The sequence below is a fragment of the Pelodiscus sinensis genome, chromosome 10, assembly GCF_049634645.1.
Source record: "Pelodiscus sinensis isolate JC-2024 chromosome 10, ASM4963464v1, whole genome shotgun sequence".
NCBI classification, from domain to species: domain Eukaryota; kingdom Metazoa; phylum Chordata; order Testudines; family Trionychidae; genus Pelodiscus; species Pelodiscus sinensis.
Window position 1 is genome coordinate 18,609,744 of NC_134720.1, and position 12,346 is coordinate 18,622,089.

Below are 12,346 nucleotides of genomic sequence, written 5' to 3' on the forward strand. Positions count from 1 at the left end.
CTGTTTTTGGCCACACAGCACCATCTGCACAAGATCTTGAGGTCTCCAAAAATGGTAAAAGAATCCCTACATTGGTGGTTGCAGCTCAACAACCTTTGCAAGGGAGTGCAATTCCAACACACCCCCCCATCCATCACAAGAACCACGGGTGCTTCTCTAAAAGGATGGCTTGACATCTGCAGATACACAACATTCAGGGAAGATGATCTTCACCAGAGTCAGCACTCCACATCAATATTCTGGAGCTCCGAGCAGTCAGACAAGCATGCGAATATTTCCGTCCTCTAATTTGCAGTAAATCAGTAAGAATACTTCTGGACAACATGGCTTGCATGTTTTATATAAACTGGCATGGAGGAGCTAGATCTTACCGTCTTTGCAAGGAGACCACAGCTCTCTGGTGCTGGTGCATTGAGTATCACGTGAGCATTTCAGCAGTCTGCTCCCAAGAAAACAAAACATGATAGCAGACCATCTGAGTAGAAACTTTCTTCGGAAATACAAGTGGGAGATCCACCCACAAGTCTTGCATTCTGTATTCCAGAAATGGGGCTTTCCAGAAATAGACTTGTTCACATTTCACAATGTGAAATACCCAATTACCGTTCCAGGGCGGGTCGGGGCAAGAACTCCCTATGCAACGCCCTATTGTTCACTACTCAACAAAGTCATTCAGAAAATAAAACAGGACAGGGCCAAAGTCATGTTAGTAACACTGGCATTGCCCAGGCAAACCTGGTTTCCTTACCTGTCGCATATGTCCATGGCTCCCCCACTTTGTCTTCCACAAGTCCTGAACCTCCTATCACAGGACAAGGGCTGAATTCTCCACCTAGACATCCAGAGGTTATTCCTCAAGGACTGGCTCCTTCCAGGCTGATCATGTCCAACTCTACCTACTTGGGAAAAGTCCAACACTTAATCATAAGCAGTCACAAATCAAGCACCAGGAAAACCAACCTATGCTCAAAAATGGCAATGTTTCATTCTTTGGGCCTCTCACAATTCACTATCACCTTGCTCAGCACCATTATCAAAGGTGCTAAACTACTTGTTTTCCTTGAAAAAGCAGAGCTTCTCAAACTCATCAGTTAAGGTTCGTTTGGTGGCAGTTTTAAAGCGAGTATTCCCAAATATAGGGGGACACAGTCTTTGCTCACTGACTATGACAAGGTTTGTTAAAAGGCTCAATGTGTTCCCTTTGTCTAGGGCAGTGGTCCCCAACCTTTTGAGGTTGTCGGGCACCAGGGGGCATAGCCGTTCGCCCGCCGGGCGCCAGGGGGTGGGGACACTTGCACGCCCGGGGGTGGCCCCCCCCCATAGCCGCATGCCCGGGGCCGGGGGGCCCCCCCCATAGCCACGCGCCCGGGGCCCCCCATAGCCACGCGCCTGGGGCCGGGGCCCCCCCATAGCCACGCGCCCGGGGCCCCCCCATAGCCGCGCACCCGGGGCCGCCGCTACCCCCTCCCCCACAAGCGCCGTGCGCCCGGGGCCGGCGCTTCACCCCCTCCCCCCGAGCACCTGGCGGGCGCATGGAAATGCCCCCGCGGGCGCCATGGCGCCCGCGGGCACCATGTTGGGGACCACGGGTCTAGGGAAATTCCACCCTTCTGGGATCTGAGCCTTGTCCTTACAAGCTTGACTGGTCACACCTTTCAACCAATGGAGACTTGTTTGCTTTTGCATCTCTTGATGAGTTGCTTTTGTCATGACCATCACCACAGCAAGAAGAATTAGTGAGCTCACTGCACTCGTGGCCTCTACCCTCCTTTCACAGTATTTTATAAGGACAAAATGTGCTTCAGGACAAAGACCACACCCAAAATTTCTTCCCAAAGTGGTTTTGCAGTTCCGCATTAATGAGCCATTTTACTTACTGGCCTGAAGCCTCATCCAGATGCCTATGCTGCTTGTCTCCATTCCTTAGATGTCCCTTGTGCCATTGTCTTCTACCTAGAAAGAACAAAGCAATTTAGACATTCTCCTAGACTATTTCTATCCATAGCAGATTGTTCCGAAGGTTAAACCATTACCAAACAACGACTCTCTAAATGGCTAGTTAATTGCATCAATATGTGTTACTCAATCAATAAATTACCACTACCAGATCAAATACAAGCTAACTCCACCAGAGCAATAGCTACCTCTGCAGTCTATCTGCAGAATATCCCTATCACTGACATTTGTAGGGCCACAACAGGAGGTTCAGTACTTACCTTCACAGAACATTATGCCGCTGTGTTTCTCAATACACTAAATTTGGAGTGGCAGTTCTATTTGCCACTCACAATACACATCCAAAGCTCCTCCTTCCAGATTCTCAGGGCACTGCTCCATAGTCACCTACAGTGGAGTGCCCACGGGGATGTTCCTCGAAGAAGAAAAAAAGAGGTTACTCACCTTGTACTGTAACTGGTGTTCTTCAAGATGGGTGTGCCTGTGGGTGCTCCACGACTCTCCTTCATCCCCTCTTCTTGAGTCTTAATGTCTCTCCATGGTAAAGAAAGAACAGGGGACAATTGACGATTCGCATGTGCCAGCACACTTGCTGCAGCAGCGCGCATGCGCATCAGCACCCGGGATACTGCTGCTAAAAAGTTTCGATTTATAAGTGCAAGGGTGCCGAGACACCCATAGTGGAGTGCTCAAAGGGACACCCCTCTCCAAGAACACCAGTTACTGCACAGTGTGAGTAACCTCTTTTATCTTTAATAATGTCTATACATGGCCACTTTCACCTCTGTATGTTAGTTAGGATGACTACAACTTTACTTTCTACACCCATGGCTTAGGGTTCCTGACCATGCACCAGAACCTATTGGGCTCCCCCTCTAATTAAGGTGGGGTCATTTGGTGGAAGGAGTTAGGCCAGACCCAGAATGGACACTGTAACATCACAACTGGTTTGTTGTAGTCTTAACTTCTCCCAGTCAGTTTCAATTTGACAGGAAGGTAGAGGGAAGGTACAACGTAGGAGGTGTTCCATGGCTCTTGGGTAGTGAAGATGACTTTTTCACATTAAGAGAAAGAATATTGTGTTTCTAAGGGAATTTATTGAAAAAGCAGATGGCAATATTTAATCACAGGAATACTTAATTGGCTCTTAATTAGAGTGGCATGTTGTTCCGAAATGGTTGGTGTGTGCTAACAGGAGAAGTAAAGAGTAATTGACAAGTCGCAGTGTTTGTGTTCAATGTTTCTTAAATATGACTTAGTTTTGCTTCTGTCTGAAAATATTGTGTTTCTGCATCTGAAATATCAGTGAGGTGCAAGCGCATGTTGGGGTTAAACTGTAACAATGCACATTATAATTTATTTGCTGCATGTTAATGTGAATTAAAACATTCTTCAACTATTTCTGCTTTTTTGCGCATATCCCATGTTATTATAGTTAACCACTGGTGCCTGAACAGCTAGTTAGGCTTGGCAGCATTTCCTAAGAGTTTGAGATATTTAGAAGGAAAAAAATCCTTTTGTATTTTCCAGTCTTTGCATGGAATTGTAAGCTTGTCCATTATTAAGGTCCTGTTGTTACTATAAATTAGAACATAACTGAGTCCGAGGTCACTAGGTATGCCTTACTGCACAGTAAACAGACCGTCAGAGTACTATGCAAACGAGCCCCCGGTATTTAAGGTTTCTAAGTACCCTTCCCACAAGCACACATCTGAAAATGAGCCCCACTATATGTATATTACACTAATTGTTTTTTGGTTTTTCATATTCACTATTGCTATTAAAACATGATAATGAGATGAAAAGTTAATAAATACTAATATTATAAATATATATACAATTTGACTCAACTATTCTATAACCTTTAGAGCTAATGTTCTTATTATTAATAATGTATGAATCTAGATTCAGAAGCCAATCTCTCCTCTCCCCCCGACCCCGCAAAGATTCTTAGCATAGAGGCAGTTGATGTCATAGGCGCAGCCTATCAGATTTTGTCTTGCTATCCTTATTATGTGACTTGGAATGTTTATGCTCTGAGTTCTTTAGTTGGTGGTGAGGGGGAGATTCTTTCTCTCTATGGAGATAGCTACCTTTAGCCTGTTCTGTCTCTGCTCAGATTAATTTACTCACTCTGAGTCTCTGTAGCTGAACTGCCACGTGTCATTTATTTCTGAATTTGCTTGCTGCCAACTAAAGATGGAGTTACATGTGCATCTGGTATGGGTCACCACATTTTGGACTGTAGTATTAACTGAAAGTTTAAAATACTTGCTTTGCCAAAAGTAATTGTTGAGGACTTTTATATAGTTTAACAGTTTAAATGTTACTGTATAAAACAAGGATGCTGAAAAATGTGACGTTCTGGGCTTTCCAAAGAGTAATTGCCATATTAAAAATACACATCTTTAATGAACAGTAATGCAGTGGGATTGCTCAACAACTAGTAAGGGTTTTTTTTCTCATCTGCTTTGTGAGTGCAAATTTTGGAAGTCTACCTAGTTCAAGGGTGTGCAGTAGTTTTTGATGGGGGCCACTGCAAGAATGTGGTAAGTGGTCAAAAGCTGCACTTTTCTATAATATTGATGGAGGGAGTGTAAGGTCTGGACAAAGGTTGGATACAGAAACAAGCTCAGGGTAGGGTATTGGGTTGCAGGAGGAGGAGGTGGTGCAGGGTCTGTGAGGGAGGAGAGTGTGTTAGTTGTGTCCTGGGATAGAGGGGAAACAGGGGGGTGGGTTTTGCTCTGGGAAAGGGGTGCAGAGGGTTTTGTTTGTGACCTGTTACGCCAAAAATATTCTCACTGGAGACCACCCAGGGTTACACTAGTATGGGTTTATTTCCACTAGGTAAAACTAAAGAGGAGAAAGCAGCCACCAGAGGTTTAAAGAAGATAGAACAGGATGCTAAACTCCAAGAGGCTCTGGGAGACCGACCCATAGTCTCCTGTAGACAACCACCTAACCTCAAGATGATTCTTACCAACAACCACAGGACATACCACACTAATACCAACCCTGGTACCTTCCCTTGCAACAAACCCCGTTGCCAGCTTTGTCCACATATTCACTCTGCTGATACCATTATTGGGCCTAACCAAGTGAGTTATAAGATCAAGAACACATATTCCTGCGCATCCAGAAATATAATCTATGCTATCATGTGCCGAAAGTGTCCGTCTGCTATGTACATTGGACAAACATCTCAGACACTTCGCCAAAGGATCAGTGCCCACAAAACAGATATTAGACAGGATCACAAAGAAAAAACAGTTTCTTGCCACTTCAGCCAGAAAGGACATTGTCTCAGCAACTTAATTACCTGCATCCTGCTTCAAAAGCCTTTTAAAACTGCACTTGAAAGGGAATCCTCTGAACTGTTATCCATGCTAAAATTTGACACATTACGCCGGGGTCTTAACAAAGACTCTAGTTATCTTACCCATTACAAAGATAGCTTCCCCAATTATCACCTCTAATATCATTAGCTCACAGGCATTTACCTTCTCTCCCCTTCCCCCATCTCCCTTCTGTTCTGAAATGTGATTTGTCCTTTTCATATGTGTTCATTTTTTTTAATTGTATCCTTTGGTATATATGGTTGTGACTATTTTCTTCCACTATTTGATCTGAGGAAGTGGGTCTTGCCCACGAAAGCTCATCATCTAATAAACCATCTTGTTAGTCTTTAAAGTGCTCCATGTTTCTGTATTTTGTTTCAGAACTCTCTCAGGCACTCACACACTTACACAGACATATGGGTTGCAGAAGGAGCCAAGGCATGTGGATCCTAGAGGGTCTGTCTGCTCATCGTGGCTGGGGAAGCAGGTCAGGAGGAGAGACACTGGAGAGGAGTTTCTCAGGAGCAGGGGAAGGAAAGAGTGTGTCTCACATGTGCTCCTTCTCCTTCTTCTATTGGGTCTGAATGGCCCCTGTGACTCATTCACCTTGTCATCAGGGAACATGCCCAGACTGTGATGACTCATTGAAATGTGCTCCACTGTTCCAAGCCTTCTTCAAACACACTCTCACACTCTTTCTCCATTCACTCAAGGGAGAATGCAGCTTAGAGAAAGTTACAAGCAAGGTGGCTGAGAGTTACAAAGATTACAAAGTTGCAGTTTACAATAAATTTCTGAGAGTTACACAGATTAAAGTTTGACAAATCACAATGAGTTCTTCTTCGAGTGGCCCCGTGGGTGCTCCACTCTAGGTGTCGGGTCCCGTCCCGGCGCCGCGGCTCGAATAATTTTCATAGCCGTGTCCCACCAGCCCGCGCATGCGCGCTCCTTCAAAGCGCCGTTCGCGCCTTTGATCAGCCGCACGCAGGCTGGCAACCGCCAGTTCCTCTCATCCGCTCAACTGAAAGAGATAAAGAGATTCGGAGCGGGGAGGAAGGGCGGGTCGTGGAGCACCCACGGGGCACATCTCGAAGAACAATCGTTACTTCATAGGGTGAGTAACTTCTTTTTCTTCTTCGAGTGGCCCCGTGGGTGCTCCACTCTAGGTGACTCCGGAGCAGTAACCAAAGAGTCCGGAGCGCTCCGAACTCAAAAAAAAGTTTTTTTTTAAATGATTAAGTACAGCTAAGTACTGCTGTAGCCACCGAAGAATCCGAAGCAAAATGGTCAGCTATAGCATAATGTTTCATAAAAGTGACATTAGAAGACTACGTTGCTGCCCTACAAATGTCCTGGAACGGGACTCCCTTCAGGAAGGCTGTAGTAGTGGAGACCGCCCTGGTGGAGTGAGCTTTTGGAGGATACGGCAGGGATTTCCCCCGTAAAGAATGGCACATAGATATGCATGAAACAATAAGTCTCGAGATACGCTGAGAGGTCAGCGGTTGGCCTCTAGAACGGTCTGCCAACGACACTATTAAACGGTCCGTCTTCCTAAAGTCCCGTGTCCTATCAATATAGAAAGCCATGGCTCTCCTCACATCCAGCATATGCCATATTGCTTCTTGCGGTGAGGCATGAGGTTTAGGGAAGAAGCATGGTAGAACCACTGGTTTGTTAATATGAAATTCAGATGACACCTTCGGAATAAACGCTGGGTGAGCTCTCAACGTAACTGAGTCCTTAGAGAATATTGTATAAGGAGGGGAAGCCATAAACGCTGCTATCTCACTAACCCTACGAGCTGAAGTAAGGGCTAGGAGAAACAGAAGCTTGGTGGTAAGTATGCGTAGCGGGATAGTGGCTAGAGGCTCAAAGGGAGGCTGAGATAGAGTTTGCAATACTAGATCCAAATTCCACGAGGGTGGGAGGAGGTCTTCGGGGCGGATTAAGGTTTGAGAGTCCCTTTAGGAATCTTTTTGTAGTAGGGTGCGCGAATATGGAGGAAGAATCGTCTATGTGATGAAAAGCATTAATAGTTGCCAAATGCACCAGTAGAGAAGCTATTGCCAATCCTTCATCATGGAGTTGCAAGATGTACTCCAATATACGCGGTAAAGTTGTGGAACAGGGATCAAGGCTATTAGCTGCACACCATGCATGGAATCTGGACCACTTCGCTATATAAGTAGCTCGCGTAGACTCTTTCCTGCTATGCATCAGCACCTTCTTGACTCGCTGAGAACAGAGTTATTCGAAACTGTTAAACCAACAAGCATCCATGCAGTGAGGTGCAGGGTCTCGGGTTTTGGGTGACGTAGAGATCCTTTGCTCTGGGTCAAGAGATTCGGGAGTAGCGGTAGGGAGTACGGAGTCTTTACTGACATCTGATGGAGTATTGAGAACCAAGGCTGACGAGCCCACGCTGGGGCTATAAGAATTACTCGAGCCCCATCTAAGCTGATTTTTTCGAGAACCAGTATGGTCTCAGTTATGATAACTGCTGTTTCTGTAATTTTTTTAATTCTACATAGTTCCTTTTTTTTTTTTTTTTTTTTTTTTTAATAAACATGACATGGTTATTTTTTCCACTGCAGTTTATGATTCAGGTTCTATCCTTTACTAGTCAGTGTATTAATCAAAGGATGAGTTATATCAAATTATTTCAGATATACATTGCAAATTATTTGATTGTCTGAATTAAAACCTTCTTGGTATATGCTAAAACCAGTAACATTATTTTTATTACAATAGTAAACAAAAAATATTTAATGTTCACAGCCTTACTATTACATTTATAACTGTATCATAGGATGTGCATGATTATGCACTCAGCAGAGGATAAAAATGATCTACATTTGCTTTTTGATTTTGTCTTACAGGTTTTAGTGCAGGAACTCATAGCAGTGAGAGGCGCCCATATGGTTTTTGGTTTCCATCTGAACAGCTATCAGAAGAGGAAATGAGAAGACAGAGACTTAATAGATTTGAGAGATGGTGAAATTGCACAGTTGTCTATTGAAAATATGTAAAGTGCTCTTCAAAGATGCCAAAACATTTGCAGATCTGTTCATTTATAAAGTTTCTACTTTGGTTCAGAACTATTTATGATTGGCTGCACAATTTAACAGCAAAGCGTGCCAAGGATTTTGCAACGTATATCTGAAAATCTAGGCTTAAAACAAGTGACCAAGAGCCAGAATGTGATCAGTGGCTGCCCTCCATTTTGCTGTTCCTAAAATACGAAAGAAAACTGGTGGGCTGACGATTGTGACTGGTCGCAACTGACTTCTGATATTTCTGTACAAAGGCTTTATGAATGCCTTGCTTTTTTGTCTGCTGTTAGACTCAGTTAACAAACTATTTCTCTTCATCTATTGAAAAAAAAGGGGGGGCAGATACTATATTAGTGTGTGTGGTTTTGATTTTTAAAGTCTGTAGATAATCCTGGCAAAATTCTTCTCTTTGCCTGTGAGGAGTAATCTTTTTGGATCGGTGAGTAGAATGGTAATTTTAATATGTCATTACAGTGACTGTGCCTAGTTGAGCCTGAGTTAGTAGTTTCAACATGGTTTTGCAAACTATATATAAATTAGGTACAGCCCTACTAATCCTGACCAGTTGCCGCTACCACCTTTCATGTTGCAAAATTTGATCGCCCCTGCCTCAAATCATCCTATTCTGCCTAAGATATGTATAAAATAAAATTTATTTGTAACATTTCACACTATCTTGAGACTTCCAGTGTCCAATATGGTCATTGTAATATTGCAGCCTTAACTCTTTAAAGTTCTTCCTTTTGTGGTGTTATTGTACTTTCATATATATTTTGCTGCAGGAAGTGTGTGTCTGTGCACGGGGGGGGGAGGGGAGAAATTATATTTAAACAAAACTAAAACATTTTCAAGGGAAGGGCCATGAGTTGGAATCCAAAACGTTTCTATGTTGTTGACTTACCTATTTCCTTTTTAAAGAATATTTTGTATTCAGTAGGCAATAAGAACTCTGTCATGCAAATATTTTTCATAAACTTTTAAAAATCAGAATGTTTCTTGTGATGGAAACACTGGCCCATTTGGAGCTTGGTTATAGCTTGTAAGAAAGCGAGCTGTGTTAGAGAGAAGGAAAGCACAATAGGCACCCTCATTTGATTCATCATGACAGAGATGCAATCAGCATAGTTCTAGAGCAACAGGTCAGGAGAACACCACGCCCACACCACCTTCCTGAAACCTGTTGGACAACTGGAGCTTGCTGGCAGCATTAGCTGCCTCTCTGGCTCCTCAGCACAGCTAACGATAAAATAGCTGTCCTACCTGGAGTTTACTCAGGACAAAAGTTTGTGCGCTCTGTTCCCACACTAGTACACCTATGGCAGCTCATTCATAACTTGATATTTGCTTTATACTATAGAGAGCTGTCTTTCAGTTAGTTTGCAAGTACAAAAACAAAGAAAAATGTCATTGTTCACACACAGTAGCAATATGCTAATATTAATAAAATCAGATGTGGGTTTGTTTGTTTTTTTTGTCTGTTGGCATTCTGAAAAATTGTATTTAAAAAAAAAAGTTTGAGCAATGAAATGCTCAAATAGGGAAGCTTTGTCTGTTTTGGTCTTTTCAGTCCTTAACAAGTGTTACCATATGAAACATTCATTGCTATCCTGTGGTGTGGAACTATTCGCATCGCTGAGCACTGATTTGAGTTAGTGTTGAAAATTTCTTGTATAGATTATTTACAGGAACTTAACAGGGTCAGTAGTGATCTCTGCCTTATGAAATCTTGACTCTTCTAACTCTCTGTGTAGTTTTAACCTGGATATGTTGTTATATCTTTATGTATTTTAATAATAAAAGAGAAGAAAGTTAAATTAATTGATGCACAGTAAATACATATGTATACCCTCTGATTTTCATGAATGCACTGTATCTTTTGTTTGCACAGGCTACTTCCCATCATCTGCTGCTTTGTTGCTTTCCTTTCTTGTCCATTTCATGCCATGGAGAAGCATGAAAATGGGCATGCCAAATGTTGGCTTTTCAAGTGCACAGAACTAGAAATGTTAGCTATAATGCAATTTCATGTGTGTTTTAATATACTGTATATAAAGTGCATATGTATATGGTCACTTACATATACATTGTTTGTACTCATTAAGCACAATGCTTTCTGGAAGGCCCTAAATACAGGAAAAAATTGTATTGTGAAGGCCCATTTTCTCAATCCCCTTCATGATTTCACAGTAAGTATAAAGACTTTTTCTTGTTAGCTATCTGTGCTTTGTATACAGTGGGCATACTAGCCACAAACTAGAGTGGCTGATATTCGTGTTAGAAAAATCAACTTATTTAAATAATGATTCCCAGCCTTCTTCATTGATTATATGTAACAAAGCAAGTAAAATTGCACATTTGAATATTTGTGCATACTTTTTATCCTTAATTGGAGCGCTATCTTCTCCAGAACAGACCTCATTACTGTGGTGTGTAGTTTCCAATTTAGTGGGTCGTAGTCAGGATGCTCCATAATTTCGTTATTTAAAGCGGTCACTGATATTAGAAAATATATTGTAAAAGAATGACTGTGTCTTGGTATTTTTAGTAAAATGAAAATTATTTAGTAAAATGAAAATTTTTTAACAAAGCCAACCCCCTCCCACACACTTTTTATAGCATGTATTTGGTAATGTTGGTTTAGAAATCTAGCACAAGGTCTTTAAGTGCTAGAGATACCCTATGCTGTCTTGAAACAAAACTGCATTTTCATGGAAATCTCATGCACTTGGGTCCTTTTTATTGTATTTCTTTTTACTGCCTTCATAAGCACCATTGTCATGAAATATTCATGGATGATAATATTGTCAGCAATAAGTACAGCTTGTTAAATATACAGTCTTTTTCATATTTCCTTACTATGAAATGGAAATAAATACTTTTTTTTACATTTCAGCCTGTCCACGTCTCCATTTTAATTTCTAATAAAAGTTCACTACAACAAAATACCATATTTGTACATTCAGTATCTGCATCCGTATCCGCAAAAATGAGCCTCAGATAGCCACATCCATGTCTGCGGATGTGCATACCTGTAGTTGTAAAGCAGATATCTGTTGATTTGCATGGCTCTAATTATAAAGTAATACAAATGAAACAAATTGCCTGCTTTAGAGCCTGTATCTGCTCCCATTGAGGTCAGTGGAAGTTGTCATTCAATTCAGTGAGAGAAGGTCCAGGCACTTACACAGTCATGGAATAGTAACTTCTGATACAGTTCACTGATTATGTAAAGAAATACTGTTTCTGCCATATGGTTTTACCCTGCACTTTCACAGAAGAGAACATAAACTCTTCTTTTAAAAAAATAATCCGTTTAGCTCGCATACCTCTGACTGTTGATGTGATGTCATGGGTTTAATATAAGGCTGCCTCTGTTCCTCAGTATCGACACAGGGCAGTAAGAATTTGAAATTCAGCACTTCCTACATAAACATGACTATTACACTGAGACAGTCTCTAAAATCATTCTGTGACTGAATAATTGTGTGAACTAGGTATTTTTTGAAACAAGAAATGTTTTCTGTGTAACTTTGAATCTGAAGATGAATTCCTTTTTATCAGGAGCAGAGTGATTTCTTCGGTACGTCAGTTCATCTTGATCAGATATTCGTGTAACAAGCCTGACTATTGACCCTATAGATTGAATGGACTTGGAAACTGAACCAGTTTCTCATATAAAATAAACATGATTCTTCCAGCCAAGGTTAAGGCATATAGGGGATAGCAGGCCTGCCAACCTGGGGGTAGTGGTGGAGGGCAATTGCCCCAGGGTCTGGTGATTCAAAGGGGCCCACGGCTCCCAGTTACAAGTGTTGTTAATGTGATGGTAGAAGAGCCTGGGCCCTTGAAATTGCTGCTGGAGCACTGGGTACTCCAGGTGGCTCTGAGGGCTGGCGGGGGGAGGCATCACACTTCAGGCGGTGCTCCAGGCTGGTTGCCCTGGCTCTCTTGGGGACCATGGAGGTGGTCGGCACCCCGGAGGGATAGTGTAGGTAA

The 12,346-nt window shown here is 42.3% G+C and overlaps 1 protein-coding gene across 5 annotated transcripts in view; it reads left to right on the forward strand.

The window, feature by feature from the left end:
* RHBDD1 (rhomboid domain containing 1) overlaps positions 1-11,242 on the forward strand; it is a 71,164-nt gene extending 59,922 nt beyond the window's left edge. For 3 of the 5 annotated variants that reach the window (XM_075937585.1, XM_075937586.1, XM_075937587.1), the window contains one exon: positions 4,804-7,853. In XM_075937585.1, coding sequence (XP_075793700.1) covers positions 4,804-5,432 — 629 coding nt within the window. In that variant the 3' untranslated portion in view covers positions 5,433-7,853. Of the gene's footprint in view, positions 1-4,803; positions 7,854-8,176 lie in introns of those variants that run through there. The other 2 variants (XR_003088724.2, XM_014571942.3) reach the window with 2 other exon arrangements.
* Positions 11,243-12,346: the final 1,104 nt, after the last annotated feature.